Here is a 23899-nt window from a genome sequence, read left to right as displayed (position 1 = left end):
GATGATCATGGAACCCCTTGGGATGATCATGAACCCCTTGGGATGATCATGGAACCCTTTGGGATGATCATGAAACCCCCTGGGATGATCATGAACCCCCTGGGATGATCATGGAACCCCTGGAATGATCATGGAAACCCTTGGGATGATCATAAAAAGCCTTGGGATGATCATGGAAACCCTTGGGATGACCATGGAACCCCCTGGGATGATCATGAACCCCTTGGGATGATCATGGAACCCTTGGGATGATCATGAACACCTTGGGATGATCATGGAACTCTTGGGATGATCATGGAAGCCCTGGGATGATCATGGAACCCCCCTGGGATGATCATGGAACCCTTGGGATGATCATGGAACCCCCTGGAATGATCATGGAACCTTTGGGATGATCATGAAAAGCCTCTGAGATCATCATGGAACCCCTTGGGATGATCATGGAACCCCCTGGGATGATCATGAACCCCTTGGGGCGATCATGGAACCCCTGGGATGATCATGGAACCCCTTGGGATGATCATGAAAGCCTTGGGATGATCATGAAAAGCCCTTGGGATGATCATGAACCCCTTGGGATGATCATGAAACCCTTGGGATGATCATGGAACCCCCTGGGATGATCATGAAAATCCTTGGGATGATCATGGAACCCTTGGGATGATCATGAAACCCTTGGGATGATCATGAAACCCCTTGGGATGATCATAAAAAGCCTTGGGATGATCATGAAACCCTTTGGGATGATCATGGAACCCCCTGGGATGATCATGGAACTCTTGGGATGATCATGAAAAGCCCTTGGGATGATCATGAAACCCCCTGGAATGATCATGAAAAGCCCCTGAGATGATCATGAAACCCTTGGGATGATCATGGAACCCCTTTGGGATGATCATGAAAAGCCCCTGGGATGATCATGGAACCTTTGGGATGATCATAGAAACCCTTGGGATGATCATGGAACCCCTTGGGATCATCATGGAACCTCCTGGAATGATCATGAAACCCCTGGAATGATCATGAAACCCCCTGGGATGATGATGAAAAGCCCCTGACTCCTGGACACAGCCTGACCATGATGGGTCATTAAATAAGAACAATTCCCCTGCTGGATAAACAATCTCCAAAGCACACCCCAGAGCAGCAGAACACAGCAGAAAATGAGCTCAGGTTATTTTCCTCTTTCTCTGAGGCTGCCCAGGAGAGGAATCCTGGGCAAAGAGGATTTGTCAGGAGCTGTGACAGTGACAGGGAATGCTCTTCCCTCCCGGGCAGGTGCTCAGGAAGGAGGTTAAAAACACCAATTTCCACCTTCCCCCAGGGAGAAGCAAGGCTGCACACTGCTCACTCCTGAATATTCTCCCCTACTGCCCCTGAAATGATCAATCACAGCTGATTTTTTCCCTCCCCTGCAAGGTGTGAAAGCAGAATGAATGAGCTCGGGGTGTGAGGGGGGAAAACTCAACCACAGCACCTGTGCCCTCCTCTGGGGCAACCCCACCAATTATTGGGTATTTCCCTCAGGAGAAAAAGCAGTGAAATTCAAATTAAGCCCTGCTTTTGCTGAAAATGGGAAAAACAAGGGGAATCTGATGGAGTGGCATCACTTTCAGAAGTGTTTCCATCCCTGCCACTGCTCTGAGATCCAGGATCACACTCACAGTTTGTTTTCTAGTCAAATGTGGTATGATTTACTGTAAAGAACATTTATTATTATTGTTAAAATCTTGTTTCATTGCTTTAAAAGCAGTGAAATTCAAATTAAGCCCTGCTTTTGCTGGAAATGGGAAAGAGCAAAGGGAATCTGATGGAGCCACCTCGATTCCAGAAGTGTTTCCATCCCTGCCACTGCTCTGAGATCCAGGATTTGTCACTGTAAAGTAAATTATTATTATTATTATTATTATTATTATTATTATTATTATTATTATTATTATTATTATTATTATTATTATTATTATTATTATTATTATTATTATCTTGCTTCATTGCTTAATAAGCAGTGAAATTCAAATCAAGCCCTGCTTTTACTGAAAATGGGAAAGAGCAAAGGGAATCTGATGGAGCCACCTCGATTTCAGAGGTGTTTCCATCCCTGCCACTGCTCTGAAATCCAGGATTTATCACTGTAAATTAAACTATTATTACTATTAAAATGTTTTTTAATTGTTTAAAAAGCAGTGAAATTCAAATTAAGCCCTGCTTCTGCTGAAAATGGGAAAGAGCAAAGGGAATCTGATGGAGCCACCTCGATTCCAGAAGTGTTTCCATCCCTGCCACTGCTCTGAGATCCAGGATTTATCACTATAAAGTAAATTATTATTGTTATTAAAATCTTGTTTCATTGCTTAAAAAGCAGTGAAATTCAAATTAATTTGTTAAAAATGGGAAGAGAGAGGGGAAAGAGCAAAGGGAATCCAGCCTCAATTTCAGAAGTGTTTCCATCCCTGTCACTGCTCTGAGATCCAGGATTTGTCACTGTAAAGTAAATTATTATTATTATTATTATTATTATTATTATTATTTTGTTTCATTGCTTAAAAAGCAGTGAAATTTAAATCAACCCCTGCTTTTGCTGAAAATGGGAAAAACAAGGGAAAAGAGCAAAGGGAATCTGATGGAGCCACCTCGATTTCAGAAGTGTTTCCATCCCTGCCACTGCTCTGAAATCCAGGATTTGTCACTGTAAATTAAACTATTATTACTATTAAAATGTTTTTTAATTGCTTAAAAAGCAGTGAAATTCAAATTAAGCCCTGCTTTTGCTGAAAATGGGAAAGAGCAAAGGGAATCTGATGGAGCCACCTCGATTTCAGGAGTGTTTCCATCCCTGTCACTGCTCTGAGACCCAGGATTTATCACTGTAAAGTAAATTATTATTATTAAAAACTTGTTTTATTGCTTAAAAAGCAGTGAAATTCAAATTAATTTGTTAAAAATGGGAAGAGAGAGGGGAAAGAGCAAAGGGAATCCAGCCTCAATTTCAGAAGTGTTTCCATCCCTGCCACTGCTCTGAGATCCAGGATTTATCACTATAAAGTAAATTATTATTATTATTAAAATCTTGTTTTATTGCTTAAAAAGCAGTGAAATTCAAATTAATTTGTTGAAAATGGGAAGAGAGAGGGGAAAGAGCAAAGGGAATCTGCCCTTGATTTCAGAGGTGTTTCCATCCCTGCCACTGCTCTGAGATCCAGGATTTGTCACTGTAAAGTAAATTATAATTATAATTATTATAATTATTATAATTATTATTATTATTATTATTATTATTATTATTATTATTATTATTATTATTATTATTATTATTATTATTATTATTATTATTAATTTTATGGGACCTTGACATGGCTGCAAGGCTTGGGTCGATAACGGCTTCAAAGCTAACCCAAGCTAAAATAAATAAATATTAAATAGAAATTGATATAAATTAAATAATAAAAAGAAATAAACAAGACACTCTAATAAAAGGTTATAAAATTATTTTTTAAAATTTTATAAAATTAATAGAAAAGAAATAAAATAAAAAGAAATCATGCAATAAAATGATATAAAATAAATAAAATTAAAATAATTCATGCAATGAAATGATATAAAATAATGCAAACTTCTAAAATAAGACAATTCCAATAATAATAATAATAATAATAATAATAATAATAATAATAATAATAATAATAATAATAATAATAATAATAATAATAATAATATAATATCTATTCACCCAGATTTTCTTGCTGCTTTAATCACAATTAAAGAGTCAGAAGCAAAAGATCTTCCACAATTCAAGGGTGCTCCTTAATAAATGGATTTTCCCAGGGGGAATTCCCAATCTATTCCCTTGAATAAATGGATTTTTCCAGGAGAAATTCCCAATATAATAAATGGATTTTTCCAGGAGAAATTCCCAATACATTCCCTGAAATAAATGGATTTTTTCAGGAAGAAATCCTACTCTAGTCCCTTGAATAAATGGATTTTTCCAGGAGGAAATCCCAATATGAATAAATTGATTTTTCCAGGAGGAAATCCCAATATAATCCATTGAATAAATGGATTTTTATAGGGGGAATTCCCAATATAAATAAATGGATTTTCCCAAGAGAAATTCACGGTATATTCCCTTGAATATTTGGATTTTTCCAGGAGAAATTCCCAATCTATTCCCTGGAATAAATGGATTTTTCCAGGGGGAATTTCCAAAACATTCCCTTGAATATTTGGATTTTTCCAGGAGAAATTCCCAATATAATAAATGGATTTTTCCAGGAGAAATTCCCAACACATCCCCTGAAATAAATGGATTTTTCAAGGAAGAAATCCTACTCTAGTCCCTTGAATAAATTGATTTTTCCAGGAGGAAATCCCAATATAATCCCTTGAATAAATGGATTTTTCCAAGAGAAATTCCCTATATATTCCCTTGAATAAATGGATTTTTCCAGGGGGAATTCCCAATATATTCCCTGGAATAAACTGATTTTTCCAGGAGGAATTCCCAATCTATTCCCTTGAATAAATGGATTTTTCCAAGAGAAATTCCCAGTATATTCCCTTGAATATTTGGATTTTTCCAGGAGAAATTCCCAATCTATTCCCTGGAATAAAAGTTTTTTTCCAGGAGGAATTCCCAATATAAATAAATGGATTTTCCAGGTGGAATTCCCAATCTATTCCCTCAAATAAATGGATTTTTCCAGGAGAAATTCCCAATATAATAAATTGATTTTTCCAGGAGAAATTCCCAATACATTCCCTGAAATAAATGGATTTTTCCAGGAAGAAATCCTAATCTAGTCCCTTGAATAAATGGATTTTTCCAAGAGAAATTCCCAGTCTAGTCCCTTGAATATTTGGATTTTTCCAGGGGGAATTCCCAATCTATTCCCTTGAATAAATGGATTTTTCCAGGGGGAATTCCCAATATGAATAAACTGATTTTTCCAGGAGGAATTCCCAATATAATCCCTTGAATAAATTTATTTTTCCAGGAGGAATTCCCAGTATATCCCCTGGAATAAACTGATTTTTCCAGGGGGAATTCCCAATAAATTCCCATGAATAAATGGATTTTTCCAGGGGGAATTCCCAATAAATTCCCATGAATAAATGGATTTTTCCAGGGGGAATTCCCAATAAATTCCCATGAATAAATGGATTTTTCCAGGAGGAATTCCCAATAAATTCCCATGAATAAATGGATTTTTCCAGGGGGAATTCCCAGTATATTCCCATGAATAAACTGATTTTTCCAGGGGGAATTCCCGTGTCACTGCTGGCTAACGCTGCATTTCTGTGCTCCATCATATCCTGAATTTATCAGGGAAATTCAAATCCCAAATTTCCTTTTTTGTGCTGAACAAACCCAGCTCCTCATTCAGGTTTGCTCCATTTCCTTTGATTCATCTGGAAAATTTTTAATTTTCATTTCTGGTTTTGTCTCCACCTTTGTTTTGTTTTTTGGGTTTTTTTTTCCTTTAGGATGAAATGAAGCAAAACCTCAGGGCAGATCTGAGCAAATTAGTTGGAAAAAAGGAGGAAAAGGAGGAAAATTCTGGATTTAGAAATTGATTTGGAATTTATTTATTGAATTGATTTGTTCCCTTTCACCTGAACGCTGCTGAGAATTTCCTGACAAATCCTCTGCCCTGCAGCCAGGAAAAAACAACACCCTGGGGAGGGGAGAAAATGGGGAAAATGGGGAAAATGGGGGAAAAATGGGGAAAAATGGAGGGGAAATGGGGGAAAATGGGGGGAAATGGGGAAAAAATGGGGAAAAAATGGGGGAAAATGGGGGAAAATTTGGGAAAAATGGGGGGAATGAGGAAAAAAATGGGGGAAAATGAGGAAAATTTGGGAAAAATGGGGAAAAAATGGGGGGCAAAATGGGGGGAAAATGGGGGGAAATGGAGAAAAAATGGGGAATAAATGGGGGAAAATGGGGGGAAAATGGGGGAAAATGGGGAAAAATGGGAAAAATGGGGAATAAATGGGGAAAAAATGGGGGAAAATGGGGAAAATGGAGAAAAAATGGGGAATAAATGGGGGAAAATGGGGGGGAAATGGGGGAAAATGGGGAAAAATGGGGAATAAATGGGGAAAAAATGGGGAAAAATGGGGGAAAATGGGGAAATGGCAAAAAAATTGGGAAAAAATGGGGGGGAAATGGGAAAAAATGGGGGGAAATTGGAATTTTTGTCCACAAAATGAGACATTCCATCCCAATTTGAGCAGCCCTGCAAAGCCACAGGCAAGGATTCATTCTTGTCAGTTTTTCTGGGTGTTTCTTTTGTTTCAGAACAATTTCACCCCTGAGAAGTGGAGAAAATGGGGGGAAAATGGGAAAATGGGGGGAAAATGGGGGAAAAATGGGGGGGAAATGGGGGAAAAAATGGGGGGAAATGGGGGAAAAATGTGGAAAAATGGAGGGAAATAATGGGGGAAAATGGGGATAAATAGGGGGAAATGGGGGAAATGGGGGGAAAATGGGGGAAATGGGGAAAAATGGGGGAAATGGGGGGAAAATAGGGAAAAATGGGGGGGAAATGGGGGGAAAATGGGGAAAAATGGGGGAAAATGGAAAAAATGGGGAAAAATGGGGGGAAAATGTGGGGGAAATGGGGAAAAATGGGGGAAAATAATGGGGTAAAATGGAGGGGAAATGGGGGGGAAATGGGGGAAAAATGGGGCAAAAATGGGGAAAATGGGGAAAAATTGGGGGAAATGGGGAAAAATGGGAAAAAATGGGGGGAAATGGGGGGGGAAATGGGGAAAATGGGGAAAAATGGGGGAAAAATGGGGGTGAAAATGGGGAATAAATGGGGAATAAATGGGGGAAAATGGGGGAAATGGGGAAAATGGGGAAAATGGGGGAAAATGGGGAAATGGCAAAAAGAAATGGGGAAAAATGGGGGAAAATGGGGAAAAATGGGGGGAAATTGGAATTTTTGTCCACAAAATGAGAAATTCCATCCCAATTTGAGCAGCCCTGCAAAGCCACAGGCAAGGATTCATTCTTGCCAGATTTTCTGGGTGTTTCTTTTGTTTCAGAACAATTTAACCCCTGAGGAGTGGAGAAAATGGGGGGGGGGAAATGGAAAAAATGGGGGGAAAATGGGGGAGAAATGGGGGAAAAATGGGGGGAAATGGGGGAAAATAGGGAAAAAATGGGGGGAAAATGGGGGGAAAATGGGGGAAAATGGGGAAAAATGGGGGAGAAATGGGGGGAAAATGGGGAATAAATGGGGGGAAAATGGGGAAAAATTGGGAAAAAATGGGGGAAAATGGGGGAAAAATGGGGGAAAATAGGGAAAAACGGGGGGAAAATGGGGGAAAATGGGGAAAAAATGGGGAATAAATGGGAATAAATGGGGGGGAAATGGGGAAAAATGGGGAAAAAATGGGGGGAAATGGGGGAAAATGGGGGGAAATGGGGAGAAATGGGGGGAAATGGGGGTGAAAATGGGGAATAAATGGGAATAAATGGGGGAAAAATGGGGCAAAATGGGGAAAATGGGAGAAAATGGGGAAAATGGGGGGAAATGGGGAAAAATGGGGAAAAATGGGGGGAAAATGGGGGGAAATGGGGGGGAAATGGGGAAAATGGGGAAAAATGGGGGAAAATAATGGGGGAAATGGAAAAATGGGGAAAAATGGCAAAAAATGGCAAAAAATGGGGAAAAAATGGGGAAAAATGGGGGAAAATAGGGGGAAAATGGGGAAAAAATGGGGGAAATGGGGAATAAATGGGGGAAAAATGGGATTGTCTATTTTTGTTGCAGATAAAAATGATATTTGCAATGACATCATCCCACAGCTCAGAATAATGAAGTTTTCCAAATTTCCAAGGCAGTTTTAATTTATTTTTCAAGAGGAGATCAGAAGGAAAATAGAGAAAATTTTGAGATAAGCACAGGAACTGCTTCAAAGAACGGAGGGAAAATTAATTTTCAAAGGGTTTTGCTCATCATTCCTGCAGAAAATAAATAACAAAATAATAAAATAATAAAATATAATAAAATAATAAAATAATCTCCCCATGGAATTCCCAAATTCCAGGAATTTTCATTTTAGCTGCTTATTTATATTCAATCCTCAAAAAATGGGCAAAAATCCTTCTTTAAGTTCTTTCTGGGATGGTTACAAATTCTGCTGGGGGTCTAAAAATTGAATTTAAAAGATTTTATTCTGATTTTTGAAAAATCAAACCCCAGAGAGAGCCAGTGGGAGCTCCTGGAAGGGCTCAGGAATTTCAGTTCCTCTTCCCAGGGAGCTGCAAATGCCTCTGAAATTGTGGATTTTCCTTTTTTTCACCTTTATTTTGGGAATATTTCTGATTTTAGGCAGCCAAACAAACAGAGTTTCTGGTTTTTATCTGATCAAACTCTCCACTTTGGAATATTTCTAATTTGGGAATATTTCTGATTTCAGGCAGCCAAATATTTCTGGTTTTTATCTGACCAAACTCTCCACTTTGGAATATTTCTAATTTGGGAATATTTCTCATTTTGGGAATATTTCTCATTTTGGGAACATTTCTCATTTCAGGCAGCCAAATAAACAAAATTTCTGGTTTTCATCTGAGTAAACTCTTTGCTTGGGAAGATTTCTCATTTTAGGAATATTTCTGATTTTAGGCACCCAAATATTTCTGATTTTTATCTGACCAAACTCTCCACCAGGGAATATTTCTCATTTTGGGAATATTTCTCATTTTGGGAATATTTCTCATTTCGGGAACATTTCTCTATTTAGGAACATTTCCCATTTGGGAACATTTCTCATTTTGGGAATATTTCTGATTTCAGGCAGCCAAACAGAGACAGCTTCTGGTTATTATCTGACCAAACTCACCCCTTGGGAATATTTCTAATTTGGGAACATTCCTCATTTTGGGAACATTTCTCATTTTGGGAATATTTCTAATTTGGGAATATTTCTCATTTTGGGAACATTTCCCATTTGGGGAACATTTCTCATTTTGGGAATATTTCTCATTGTGGGAACATTTCTAATTTGGGAACTTTTCTCATTTGGGAACATTTCCCATTTGGGAACATTTCTCATTTTGGGGACATTTTCCATTTTGGGAATATTTCTCATTTTGGGAATATTTCTCTATTTAGGAACATTTCTCATTTTGGGAACATTTCCCATTTTGGGAACATTTCTCATTTGGGAATATTTCTGATTCCAGCCACCCAAACAGAGACAGCTTCTGGTTTTTATCTGACCAAACTCACCCCTTGGGAATATTTCTAATTTGGGAATATTTCTCATTTTGGGACCATTTCCCATTTGGGAACATTCCTCATTTTGGGAACATTCCTCATTTTGGGAACATTTCTCATTTTGGGAACATTTCTCATTTTGGGAATATTTCTGATTCCAGCCACCCAAAGATACAGAGATTCTGATTCTTATCTGACCAAACTCTCCACTTAGGAACATTTCTCATTTTGGGAATATTTCTCATTTTGGGAATATTTCTCATTTTGGGAACATTTCCCATTTTGGGAATATTTCTCATTTTGGGAATATTTCTCATTTTGGGAACATTTCTAATGTTGGGAACATTTCTCATTTTGGGAATATTTCTGATTTCAGGCAGCCAAATAAACAGAGTTTCTGATTCTTATCTGCCCAAATTCTCTGCTTGGGGAACATTTCCCATTTTGGGAACATTTCTCATTTTGGGAACATTTCCCATTTTGGGAACATTTCCCATTTGGGAACATTTCCCATTTGGGAACATTTCTGATTCCAGCCAGCCAAGCAGAGACAGTTTCTGGTTTTTATCTGACCAAACTCACCCCTTGGGAATATTTCTAATTTGGGAACATTTCTCATTTTGGGAGTATTTCTGATTCCAGCCACCCAAAGATACACAGATTCTGATTCTTATCTGACCAAATTCTCCACTTGGGAACATTTCTCATTTTGGGAATATTTTTCTATTTAGGAATATGTCTCATTTTGGGAACATTTTCCATTTGGGGAATATTTCTCTATTTAGGAACATTTCTCATTTTGGGAACATTTCTCATTTTGGGGAACATTTCCCATTTGGGAACGTTTCTCATTTTGGGAACATTCCTCATTTTAGGAACATTTCTCATTCTGGGAGTATTTCCCATTTTGGGAACGTTTCAGATTCCAGAGCCAGTTTCTGGTTTTCCTCTGAGCCCCAGCTGGCCCTGGAGCAGACAGGAGCATCCCCAGCGCTGACCCTGCAGGAGCAGCTGCAGCTCCCACCCCCCTCTCTGGGAATTTTCCAGAAGGAGTTCCTGTGGCATCATCTCCCATGGCACAGATGATGTCACGCCCCAGTGGATTTTTAACCTCACATTTGCTGGTGTTGGGACAAACCCAAATCCCCAGAGCACAAAATCCTTTTATGCACTGTGGGATGGATTCCCCTCTCCACTGAGGATGCTCTGCTCTCAGAAATATCAGAAATTCATTCAATAAAATTAAAGTTTGATAAAAATAAGCTCTAATTTCACCACTGAGGGGTATTGCCCACAAAACTCCTCATGTCCCCCTCATTTAAGGATCTATTTCACCACCATGAGTGAGGATAAAATCATTTCTTCCCCCCAGCTTTGGGAATCTGGGTCAGTTCTAAATCTGGATTGTTTCATATGGGCAGAGTGTTTAGTTTGAGGGGAAAAAAATACAAATGGAAGGGTTAAAAGGAAAAAAAAACAACCCCTCTAATACTCCCTGGGGTCTGCAGGTCCTTCAACCCAATTTGATGTGAATGAAACCATTATTGTTCTTTTGACTCCTGCTGGGCCATTCCAGCAACGCTTGCCAGGGATTTCAGGAGCTTTTTCCTGCACATTTTTATTATTGCAGCCCTCAGTTTTGAGGTTTAAAACCAAGTTTTTGCTCCAAATTTTGCCTCCTCAAAACCCTCATGATTTTATAGATGTGTAAATTTCAATTATTCCAATATTTAAATTCACATTTCGATCGGTGGGCGTTGGAAATTAATCAAGAGAAAGAAATCCACGTGTCCCCCTTTTTTTTCTCTCTGTTTTTTTTTTTCTCTCTGTTTTTTTTTTTTCCTCTCTGTTTTTAAGCCTCAGATTAAAACCTTTCAGCAGTGAAGACTCAATCAAACCAATGGAACTGCTCACAGCCACTGCCACAGATTTCCTGCCATAAAAATCCTCCCACCTTAATAAAACCTAATAGAGAAAAATAAACCCCAAACCAGAAAGGGTTAAAAGGTAATAAAAGGATTATTATCAAGCCTAAGCCAAACCTTGAAGTGATATTTTATTGCATTAAAATGTGAGCTTTGATGACTCAGCTGGTGTTTTAACTGCTTCAGAGCCAAAATGTTAATTTTTAAATATCCCTCTGAGTGCAGCTGTAAAATTGAGGTTTGCTGTAAAACCCTCTGGAAATAAAATTCCCTCCAAATAATTTACAGAAAATATCTAAGGAATGTCATTCCAAAACCAATCTGCCATTTTGGCCCAAAATCAGGCAATAAATCCCTCAAATACTTTCTTTTCAACAGTACCTGAATAAGCCAGTGCAGAGTTTGATCTCAGGGCTCACAGAGGCTCCTGTTCCTGTGATAACTCAATTAAACCCAGCAGATAAATCTCAGTTTCTTGAAAAAAAAAACCCCAAAGCTGATGAGCTGCAAGCTCTGGTTTTCTTCAGAGGATGCTTCAAGGCAGATTTGATACAGATGTTCCCAGCACAAAATGAGGAGAAAACCTGCAGGCCATCAAAACTGCTGCAGATGAACAAGAGCTACAAAAATCAGCTCAAACTCCCAAAATTCCTCACCAGCAAAACTTCCAACGACCAAAACCAAACTCATCAAGCCCAGGCCTTGAGGTTGGTTTAAAATAACATCTTTACATCTTGTGTAGGTGCCACACAGCCCAAAAACAGCAGGAAAAATCACCAAGAGTCGCTGGGAATTCTGAATTAGACTAAGGAATAATTTGAGTACGGCAACAACTTTTTAAATTTTTAATAGGAACAGTTTTGAATGAGGAGCTCAATGAGGAACTCTCCACTTCCACCTGGTTCAGCTTCCACAGCTCCTGCAGGAGTTTCTTCCCATTCTGAGGAAGCTTTTCCCCACCCACCCAGCCCATAACCCCTCTCTGAGAGCCCCCCAGGCTGCTCAGCCCAGCCAGGCCAGGAGCAAAGGGCAGCCACAGCCCCCTCCTGCCTGGGGCTCCTCAAAGTCCCCCCTGCACTCGAGGATTCGACATCTTCTGCTTTGATCAGCCAAGCTCTGCTCCCTCCAGACCTTCAGCTGCTCGAGCAGGAGAATTCATGGCTGGGATGGGACTCCCAGGGCCCTTCCTGAGGCTGCAGGAGCCTGGTGGGGGAGGATCCCAGAGGGAAGGGCACCATCCCCAAGGACACAACACCTCTGGATGACCAGCACTTGTACCTGGGACAAACACAGCCCCAGCCAGAGGAGGGAAAACTCCACTCCCAACATCTGCTCTGAGTGCAAAGAGACCCAAAAGGTGCCTGGAGTCAGCCCATGGCTCACATTCCAAGTGATTCCACTGCTCCAAATCCACCACCCCACCACCTCCATCCCTTCCAGAGCGGGAGCACACCAAGGATCCATTTTCCCCCAAGCAAACCCAACTCTTCTACCTTCCCTGTGTTCTCAGGATGCCTTTGCAGGTCTCACAGCATCTGCTTTGAGTAGAAAGAGCCCCAAAAGGTGCCTGGAGTCAGCCCATGGCTCACATACCAAGTGATTCCACTGCTTCAAATCCACCATCATCGTGCCCACCACCTCCATCATGCCCACCACCTTCATTGTGCCCACCACCTCCATCCCTTCCAGAGCAGGAGCACACCAAGAATCCATTTTCCCCCAAGCAAACCCAACTCTTCTACCTTCCCTTTGTTCTCAGGACACATTTCAGGTGTGAAAATGCAAAAAAAGGACAATGGAAAGGCAAAAAAGGATGAGGGGAAGGGAAGGGAAGGGAAGGGAAGGGAAGGGAAGGGAAGGGAAGGGAAGGGAAGGGAAGGGAAGGGAAGGGAAGGGAAGGGAAGGGAAGGGAAGGGAAGGGAAGGGAAGGGAAGGGAAGGGAAGGGAAGGGAAGGGAAGGGAAGGGAAGGGAAGGGAAGGGAAGGGAAGGGAAGGGAAGGGAAGGGAAGGGAAGGGAAGGGAAGGGAAGGGAAGGGAAGGGAAGGGAAGGGAAGGGAAGGGAAGGGAAGGGAAGGGAAGGGAAGGGAAGGGAAGGGAAGGGAAGGGAAGGGAAGGGAAGGGAAGGGAAGGGTGGGTGCTGAGGCGGGCGGTGCCGCTCACCTGGAAGGGACAGGGGATGTGGTACTCCCGGCAGCGCTCCTGGATCCACGTGGTCTCCCACACGCCCCGGTAGGCCTGCTCGTAGAAGTAGCAGCCGATCACCACCAGCAGGGGCACGAGGTAGAGCACGCTGAAGACGCCGATGCGGATCATGAACTTCACCAGCTTGTCCTGGTTCTCCTTCTCCAGCGGGATCTCGATGCGGACGCGGTTGAGGGAGATGATCCCCGCCAGCAGCAGGGACACTCCCACCACCACGTACAGGCAGAGGGGCGCCAGCACGAAGTAGCGCAGCGCGTCCACGTCGTAGAGGCCGACGAAGCAGACGCCGCTGATGTTGTCGCCCTCGATCTTGTTCATGGCCAGCAGGATGACGGTGAGCGTGCCCGGGATGCCCCAGGCGCTGGCGTGGAAGAGCAGCGCCTTCTTCTCGATGGCCTCGCTGCCCCACTTGGGCACGGCGGCCAGGAACCAGGTGATGGTCAGGATGACCCACCAGACGCTGCCGGCCATGGTGAAGAAGTAGAGCACCATGAAGAGCATGGTGCAGGCCTTGTTGTGGGAGCCCTGGGTCACCGTGGAGGCCTTGTACTGAGAGGGGCTGGAGGCGTTGCAGGCCACCCTGTCCTCCAGCAGGAAGCCGATGAAGAAGATGAGGGACACCATCATGTAGCAGACGGCGTAGAAGATGATGGGCCTCTCCGGGTAGCGGAAGCGCGTGACGTCGATGAGGAAGGTGAGGAAGGTGAACAAGGTGGCCGAGAGGCAGACGATGGAGATGACGCCGATGAAGTAGCGGGCGAAGGAGAGCTCCTCCCGGCGGAAGTACATGTTGGGGCAGGGAGGGGAGCAGTCCCGCACCCTGAGGAAGGAGTAGCCCAGCTCCGGGTCGATTTTCAGCTCCCGGGGACACCAGAAGCCGTAATCCCTCTGCACGGCCATCGGCGCCTCCTCCGTGGGCTCGCCCGCCAAGTTGAGGTCAACCAGGCGAGGATAGGGCTCGTCACAGTCTGGGAACCTGAAAAGAGGAGCTTACAAGGAATGTGCTCACAGTTTACCAGGACTGGGAACCCACACAGAATTCACAGACCTTAAAAATCATCGAGTCCAGCCCAGCCCCAACCCCTCACCTAAACCCTGGCAGCCAGTGCCACATCCAGGCTTTGTTAAACACACCCAGGGATGCCATTCCAGAACTTTATCACCCTCACTGTAAAAAACTTTTTCCCAATACCCAACCTGTATTTCCCTTGGCACAGCTCGAGGCTGTGTCCTTTAGTTCTGTCAGTGCTGCTGGAGAAAGAGCCCAGCCCAGCTGAGCACAGGCACCTCTCAGGAGCTGTGAGAGTGATGAGGGCAGCCCTGAGTCTCCTTTGCTCCAGGCTGAGCACCCCCAGCTCCCTCAGGGCTTCCTCTCAGGGTTTGTGTTCCCAGCCCCTCTGGATGTGCTCAGTGTCCCAAGGTCCTTCCCAAGCTGAACTGGACACAGCACTCAGGGTGTGCCCTCAGCAGTGCCCAGGGCAGGGGAAGGGTGCCCTCCCTGCTCCTGCTGGCCACGCCACTCCTGATACAAGGATCAGGATTTCTAGCTGTGACTTCAGGCAAAGCAACTGGAGGGAAACCAGACAATCCAAAAAATGGGGAATTCATCAAATTCTGCACTATTTAGTCACAAACTCATCCTGCAGCGCAACACTGAAACTATAAAACAAGTTTAAAATAAAATAAAACAGGTGAGGTTTGAGCTCAATAAAACATTTGAGCTTTAAGAATGAAAGTAGAGCTACAAAATCCATCCCAGGAAATCTGTGAATTCAAGCCCATGCCAGTAGGATTTTAAAAACATTTTAAAGCCTTTCCTAAGCAGCTGCACCTGCTGCCACCAGACAGGGCAGTGAGGTGGTGACACCAAAATTCCAATTAGCACTGCCACCAGTTTTCATAAATGGAATTGTGATGAAGATATTTGTGTAGTTGACACCAGCATTAATAAATGGAATGATGATGGAGATATTTGTGTAAACAAAGCTCTGAGTGGAGGGCCAGGACTGCTGGAGTTCCAAAGGAGAGATTGGAGCAATACCAGTAACCTAGAAACATCCTCTGACTTATTAACTAAAATAATTTTAATTGTTTTCCATTCTCTCCAATCCAACTGGAAACTATTTCTTCCTGTTACTGCTCCTCAGTTTCATTCACTGTTGGAATCACAAAAAACAACAAATCATGAAGAAACTGTTTTTAATTTCATGCATGTTCTGTCTCCAACAGCTCGGAACACCACTGGATCATTTCTCCATACATTTATTTGTGCAATGTAAAGCTGAACACAGCTGTTTGCAGCTCAGCAAGGGGTACATGCTCTGCAAACAGCTTGGAGATTTCCCCCTCATCAAACCCAGCCAATTTTCATCTGATCTGGGCAGAAATAGGAACTCACTTCCCACCTCAGGAAAGGCTGCTGGCAAATGGGAAGGAAAACACGGAAAGCGTTTAAAACACCTGTTTTTTATGGGCCATAAAACATCCTGGATGGGAGCAAAACTTTTTCTGAAATAAATAAAAATTTAAGAAGGGTTTTTCTCACCTGGTGCACTCCATATCCTCGGGCCAGGAGACCCCAAACATCTCCATGAGCTTGGAGCACTCGCTGTGGGCGCGCTGGCAGAGGCGGCGGCAGGGCAGCGTCACCCGCCCGTACTCCATGCACACCGGCGCGTACAGCGCGCACAGGAAGGGCCGGAAATCCCGGGAGCATTCCAGGTTCACCATGGGGTGGAAGGGCTGGCAGGAAAAATAAAAAAAAAAGGGAATTCAGTAGCTGCAAGCAGCACTTTGGTGGAATATTTGGCTTTTGTCTCATCGCGACTCTAACCGAGACCTTCTGGCTGTTGATGGAAATGATCATCAGGACAGAACTCAGGGCTTTTGGGAAGACAGGGGGACAATGAAAATATTCCCAAGAGATATTTATGTCCTCCATCTGAAGGGCTGGCAAGAAAAATTTAAAAAATAAGGAGAATTCAGTAGCTGCAAGCAGCACTTTGGTGGAATATTTGGCTTTTGTCTCATCGCGACCGTAACCGTGACTTTCTGGCTGTTGGTGGAAATGACGATCAGGATGGAACTCAGGGGTTTTGGGAAGACTGGGGAGCATGAAAATATTCCCAAGGGATATTTATGTCCCTCATCTGAAGGGCTGGAGAGAAAAATAAAAAAAAGGACCTGCAAGCAGCACTTTGGTGGAATATTTGGCTTTTGGCTCATGGTGACTGTAACTGCAACCTTCTGGCTGTTGGTGGAAATGATCCTCAGGATGGAACTCGGGGGTTTTGGGAAGACAGGAGACCACGGGGACAAGGAAAATATTCCCAAGGGATATTTACATCCTTCATCTGAAGGGCTGGTGAGAAAAATTTTTAAGAAAGGAGAATTCAGTAGCTGCAAGCAGCACTTTGTTGGAATATTTGGCTTTTGTCTCATCGCGACCGTAACCGCGACCCTCTGGCTGATGGTGGAAATGATGATCAGGATGGAACTCGGGGGTTTTGGGAAGACTGGGGACCATGGTGACAATGAAAATATTCTCAAGGGATATTTATATCCTCCATCTGAAGGGCTGGCAAGAAAAAAATTAAAAATAAGGAGAATTCAGTAGCTGCAAGCAGCACTTTGGTGGAATATTTGGCTTGTGACTCATTGCGACCGTAACCACGACCTTCTGGCTGTTGGTGGAAATGATCATCAGGACAGAACTCAGGGCTTTTGGGAAGACAGGGGGACAATGAAAATATTGCAAAGGGATATTTATGTCCTCCAGCTGCATTGAAACCAGAGCATTGGATGGATAAATCCCCCTGGGGTGGATTTCAGTTCTCTCATGAAGGTGGATGTGTCTCTCATTCCCAGCCCGCACGTTATTGTCGCCACATTTCTCTTCCCAGAGAAAAGCAAGGCACAACTTCCCAAGAAATGTCTGGGATTTACATTCTCTGAACCTCAGAAAAAGAAAAACCCAATTCTTATCTCATTTACTGCTCCTGTGTTGTTCCCAAGTGGATTGCATTGTGGAAGACTGAAGGGAATTGATAACTGGAGTCTGGTGTGTTTTGATTCACTGACCAGCTGAATCCAGGTGTGGATTCAGTGTGTGTGTGGGGACTGCAGGCTCACAGTCACAAGATGCCGTGCAGTGGAGTGCAACTGAGTGTCTGCAGATTCAGTTCAGATGTAATGTAATACAGGATAAAATAAGACAGTACAATCAAGTAATTAATGAGCCTGCTGATAAGATGGAGTCCTCCTCATCATTCCTCCCAGACACTGGGCAAAAGCATCACCAGTTATTTAAATTCCCACACAGCCACGGAGCTTCCAGGGCTGGAATCACAGTGAAGGCACAACCAACATGGCATTTGTTGCCTAAGCACCAGAAAACATCCTGAAAGCAAAACCTGAAAAAATAAAAATATCAAGATAAATAACCGGTGTCCCGTGCTCCTGCGGGGCTTTATAACGGGTTTGGGTATCAATGGGAGCCACGCTCCTTGGAGGCTCTGAGAGAAAATCTGTCAGAGTTAGGCAAATCCAGCTGCTCTGGAACATTCCTGAAGGATAAAGAAGGAAAAATAAAGAGGACAGGGATTTATGCCTCAGAAGAAGTTGGTGTGGGGTGATAAATCCACGTCATTGTCCAGTGCGGGTTCATTCTGCTCTTGGGTTTTGTGGTTTGTCCTTAAAACTCTCCAAGAATTAATTAATCAATGTTTTATTCCAAATCTCTGTGGCACCCAAAGCCTCACCATCTCTTTGGATATCAATGCAAGATCAATGACATTCCCATGAGAGTGGAATGAGAGAATATTGGAATACATTAGGATTTCTAATTCTGGACTAAAACAAACCCCAGACTGGAAAAACTCCTGATTTATATTTCAAATCCCAGCTCAAAGGGGAAAAGTGCCTTCATCAACAGCTTTGTTCTACACAGATTTTTTAGAAAAAGCCCTTTATCTAGATACCAGGGTTTTCTCCACAGCCCAGCAGGATTAAGGAGCAGCAATTGTAATCCTTGGAATTTGCAGTGTGATAGCTGAAGCACAAATGAACCTGCTTGATATAAATACAAATAAATCCTAAACCTTGTTACAAGTGCAGCTGAAGAGGAGCTGCACAAAGATTACATTCTCAAGCAGCAATTTCCTGAGAAGTGTTTTAAACCAATTCAGCATTTTCTTTTGCCAAACTACAGAGTAGAACTGATCTAACAGGGAAAAGTAGGGCATTTTCTGTGACCAGAACATACTGGGAATTATAAGGAAAAGTTTCACTTCTCCCTTACCACCTCTCTACTTCCAATCCTTCCCAGAAGTCTCCTTCCCTCTGCAAAAGGTGAATTTTGGGAACACAAGGCACAACCATGCCATGGCTTTAATGTGTTTTTTAAAAAAACATAATTATTATTTACCAAATTGATTAAATTCCCTTAATTTCTCAAACTGAAATTCAGCAATAACTTGCAGGAAGAGCAGGAGGAGCCTCCAGAGTTATCAGCCAAGAAAAGGCAGCAGCAGTTGGGAAATATTGACATTTACAGGCTCAGGTTACTCAAGGAACTCCTTGTGTTTGGCTGGACATGTACTTCAGATTTATTTTCATTTTTATATTTATTTTTATTTATTGTCTACATTGTTTGACCCCATGGACCCAAGAAATTGATTCCAGGGAGTTACAACACCTGCCTGGAAAAGCTGGAGGTAAAAGACTTCACTTGATGGAAAGGGAAAATAAAACAAGAACTCCACTTTTATTCTGGGAAGAGTTTAATTTCCCTTCTTTACAAAAAGCCTTGAAAATGAGAAAATTAAGTTACAACTTTATGAAAAAGGAGTTTCTGTTCTCATGCCTGCCCCAGTCCCAAGGTTTTGCAGTTATCAGCCAGGAAAAGGCAGCAGCAGTTGGGAAATATTGACATTTACAGGCTCAGGTTACTCAAGGAACTCCTTGTGTTTGGCTGGACATGTACTTCAGGTTTATTTTTATATTTATTTTTATTTATTGTCTACATTGTTTAACCTCATGGATCCAAGAAATTGATTCCAGGGAGTTACAACACCTGCCTGGAAAAGCTGGAGGTAAAAGACTTCACTTGATGGAAAGGGAAAATAAAACAAGAACTCCACTTTTATTCTAGCAGGAGTTTAAGTTCCTTTCTTTACAAAAAGCCTTGAAAATGAGAAAATTAAGTTACAACTTTATGAAAAAGGAGTTTCTGTTTTCATGCCTGCCCCAGTCCCAAGGTTTTGCCTCCTCCTGCTCTAAGTTTTCACAAACCTACTCCTAAATTTCACGTTCTCCTGACAATTCCTGCCCTGCTTTCCTCTGATACACCTCCCACTCAGAAAAGATGTTCCCAAAGTTCCTTTTTTCCTGCTATTTTGCCTTTGTTAAAAAGTCTGTTTGGTTTTGGTGGAGTTGCAGAGGCTGAACCATTTAGGAAGAGACCTCAGGGCATCTCAAGGTGTGCAAACACAGCTCCAGGTGAAGAGCAGGAGAGGAGGAAATGGCCTCAAGCTGTGCCAGGGGAGCTTCAGGGTGGAATTCAGAGGGAAAACTGTGAAACTTTGCTGTAAAACTCAGAATGGGCTGCCCAGGGAGCTTTGGAGTCCCCATCCCTGGGGGTGTCCAAGGAACAACACTGACAACTCTGGGCTGGTGTCAAGGTGAGGATCCCAAAGATCTTTTCCAGCCTGAATAATCCTGGATCCTGTGAACTTTAAAATCATGAAGAGGCTGAGCTGGAGAACAGGAGAAAAATGCCTACAACAACTTCTGATAAGACAAAAAAAAGGAGATTCACTCTCCCTGAGGCAACATTTGTTGCTCCCTCTGCGAGCACCCCAAAAATGATCTCCAAATTGTCTTCTCCCCCTCGCAGCTCCTGAGATGAAAGGTGTGCACACAGCTCCAGGTGAAGAGCAGGAGAGGAGGAAACAGCCTCAAGCTGTGCCAGGGGAGCTTCAGGGTGGAATTCTGAGGGAAAACTGTGAAACTTTGCTGTAAAACTCAGAATGGGCCGCCCAGGGAGCTCTGGAGCCTCCATCCTTGGAGGTGTCTGAGGAACAACACTGACAGCTCTGGCTGGTGCCAAGGTGAGGATCCCAAAGATCTTTTCCAGCCTGAATAATCCTGGGATCCTGTGAACTTTAAAATCATGAAGAGGCTGAGCTGGAGAACAGGAGAAAAATGCCTACAACAACTTCTGATAAGACAAAAAAAAGAGATTCACTCTCCCTGAGGCAACATTTGTGCCTGTGGGCTGCTCCCCCTGTGAGCACCCCAAAAATGATCTCCAAATTGTCTTCTCCCCCTCACAGCTCCCAAGATGAAAGGTCACCTCCACCTACTGATTATGTTGTTCCCTATTAAAAATAAACACAGGGAGATTAAAAGACTCTTTTCATGCTCTTGCCCAAGGATGCAGTGCAAGTCATGACATCGAGCTGAACAAAAGGCTCTCTGTTCGTGGGATGTGCCTCACAAAAACGCCTGGGCAACAACTCCAGGGGCAAAAAGGAAGAGGGCAAGAGGAGGCCTGGCAGCCAAATTGATTTCAGTGATTCAGTCCTGGGAAATCCAAGAGAAGGAAGAGAAAAATGCTCACTTAGGAAGAGATCGACTCTTCTTGGTCTTGGCACTGCCACTCAGGTGTTGTGTGAAGGGATCTTAAAGTTCCAGCCCCCAGCGTTCACCTCCAAGGGATGAAAGCCAAAGGAGAGATGGAATGTGTACATTTCCCCCCACTCCAAATCATTTTCTTAGCAAATCCTCACTTTTGCTCACAAAGCAAGAGCAGTAACTCAAATTATAAATACACCACGGGACAGAGTTCCAATTTCAGCCCTCACAGCACTGAGAGATAAGAAACCAAATTCTTTTATTTTACACAGACATTTGGCTGTTCTTTGGGAAGTGGCTTTGTAGGATTTAAACCAAATGACTTGGGTGATCTTTCCCCGTTCTGTTTGTTTATACATTCTATTCTTTGATCAGAGAACCCAACAGGAAACATCCTCATCAACTCAGAGAGGGAAGGAGGGAACTTTTCTCCCCTCAGGCTCCTGGGAAGAGAGTGATGCTATGACTCTCAATTGCTGTTGCAATTCCCGGGTGGAAGAGCTGCCTCGGGGCACATCCCGGCTCGGAGCAGCCACGTGAGCTGCTCTTTGTCCTCAATCTCCCGGCCTTTGATGGAGCTCGCTGTTCATTAGGGGAAAAAATCGGGAATTGAGTCTCAAAGGGCAAAACGCCTTCCAGGCTGCCTGCCCTGGAGAATGGGATCTGCTTGGGATTTAACTCTGTAGACGGTCAGCCTCCTGCCTGTACAAGCACAAAAGATTTCCTTGAGACTCTAAAAATGTATCTTCCATCACCCCAGCTCCCCGAGAACCTCTCTGGATTCCCGGTGCTCACACTCCACCTGGAAATGTTCGTTGCAGGTTCACACCTGAGCCAAAGAGCTGCTGGAATAAAACAATCAAATCCTGCTTCAACCCAAACCCAGCTGCTGCCTCCTACAGAAAACCAGGGAATGCTCACCCAGGCACAGCAGAGCCGGGATTTGGGGCACAGACTTGGCAGAAAATCGAGGCCATTTCTATTTTTTCATGCCAGGAACTCCAAGGGCCATGAACGCAGCCAGGTGTGCAGGAGTGAGTTTGTTTCTCCTGGAACTGACCCAGTTCACCCAGTTTAACGTGGCTCTGGCACTGCAGACCCTTTCTGCTGTGTTCTGAAGGTAAAAGGTGACTTTGCCCGAGCCTGCTGCGAGTGCTGGGTGCCAAGACACGTTCAGTGAGAATTCCTGGCACAGAGCACATCCCAGCTTACCTCACCACCCGCTCCCCTGGTGAGAAACTGAGGTGTACTTTTATTTTTGGAATTATTTCTGGTTTCTTGCAGTGCCACACGTATGAAAAGCCAAACGTGGCACAGCTCTGGCTGCCTGTTAGGCTTTTCCCTTTCAGCATGGAATAAAGTTATTCCAAATTATCTGGAGGAATATTGGGAATATTCCTACATCCCACATCTCATCATTTGATGGCAGCTGGAAAAATCCTGATGGCAATGAGGGTTAGACTGACACTGCACTGCTTTAGGGACTGGGAAGGGAAAAAAAAAATCAGATTTTTTTACCTCAGCACTAAAAATAAATGTCTGCATTTAAATAGTTACTTAAGAAACTCCAACAATAAAACAAAAAACGAGTAATTACTGTGGGTTTAAATGATGTTTTTTCCATGCTGTAGGTTGAACTAGGCACTCACCCTGTTATTTACTTTAAAACCCAAGGCCAATTATTTTACCTGCCATGCTCTGAGAGGGCAGCAATCATAAAAAACCATCCCAAGCTTTCTGTCTGCAGACAGACAGACAGCCAAGGTTAATTTCTGCAGGGAAAAAACCAGGAGGATAAAGGTGGATGCAGTTAAAAGGCAGCACATGACATTAATCTCTGCCTATAGGTCCAAAGAGCAGAGCCATCTGCTCCTGTGCTTTAAAGATGTCTCCTGCTGCATTCTAAACTCCAAAGTTCCTCTGGAAGACGGCGTCCATCTGTCAGTCTGCACTTCTCCTGGATGTGGGATTTGTGTTTTGGGAATGGGGGGATGCAGATGGGTGGTCCTGGGGACCATTTCCATTTGCAGGGCTGGTGGCAGCTGGAGGGGGTTTGGGCTTCCTCCTTCTTCCCCATGTGCCTGCTGTGATGGGCTTGGGAGGATTCCAGGGGGAATAAATCCAGCAGGGAAATAAATCCACAAATAAATCCACCACCCTCTGGACTGTATTTTTGGATACAGTCAAATAAAGACACTTTGCCTGGGCAAGGAAGCTGTAAATGTTGCCCAAATCCTGTTTTTTCACAGGGAATGCCACATCCCCACCTCCTGCAAGGCTGACATTCCCAGTGGGGAATGTGTGATCACAGCTCCCAGGGCTGCTGGGCAAAGCTCCAGGGCTCCTGTCACCATGGGGAGGGGAAGGAGACCCACAGTGAGAAGTGGAGCAACAACAATCTCCTTCTTCTCCCTCCCATTCTCCTCCTTCTCCTTTTTATCTTCTGCTCCTTCATCTTCGTCTCCCTCTCCCTCTCCCTTTCCTTCCCCTCTCTTTTTCCTTCTCCATCTCCCCTCTTGTTCTCCTTCCTCCTCCTCCCTCTCCTACTCCTCCTTCATCTCCTCCTTCTCCTTCTCACTCTCCTTCTCCCTCTCCTACTCCTCCTTCTTCTCCTTCTCCTCCCTCTCCTTCCTCCTCCACTTCTCCTTCTCCCCCCCTTCTCCTTCTTCTCCTCCTCCCTCTCCTTCTTCCCCCCTCTTCCCTCTCCTTCTCCTTCCTCCTTCTCCTTTTCCTCTACCATCTCCTCCTTTGCTTCCTCCCTCTCCTTCCTTCTCCTTCTTTTCCTTCTCCCCTTTTCCTCCCTTTCTCCTTCTTCACCTCCTCCCTCTCCTTTTCCTCCTCTTCCATCTCCTCCTTCTTTCTCCCTCTCCCCTTCCTTCGCCTTCTTGTCCTTCTCCTCCTCTT

General features: G+C 43.5%; 1 protein-coding gene across 2 annotated transcripts in view; it reads right to left on the bottom strand.

The window, feature by feature from the left end:
* FZD3 (frizzled class receptor 3) overlaps window positions 1-23899 on the bottom strand; it is a gene marked incomplete at its 3' end in the record, with an annotated part of 48815 nt that overhangs the window by 10053 nt on the left and 14863 nt on the right. The window contains exons 2-3 of one of the 2 annotated variants that reach the window (XM_084201610.1): window positions 15966-16102; window positions 13319-13565 (exon numbers count right to left, since the gene is read on the bottom strand). In XM_084201610.1, the coding sequence (XP_084057736.1) occupies window positions 13319-13565; window positions 15966-16102 (384 nt within the window). Of the gene's footprint in view, window positions 1-13318; window positions 14337-15905; window positions 16103-23899 lie in introns of those variants that run through there. The other variant, XM_084201609.1, reaches the window with a different exon arrangement.

This window comes from Fringilla coelebs (assembly GCF_963513975.1).
Source record: "Fringilla coelebs genome assembly, chromosome: 3".
In the NCBI taxonomy this organism is placed as follows: Eukaryota; Metazoa; Chordata; class Aves; order Passeriformes; family Fringillidae; genus Fringilla; species Fringilla coelebs.
This window is presented reverse-complemented; position numbering and strand designations above follow the sequence as displayed.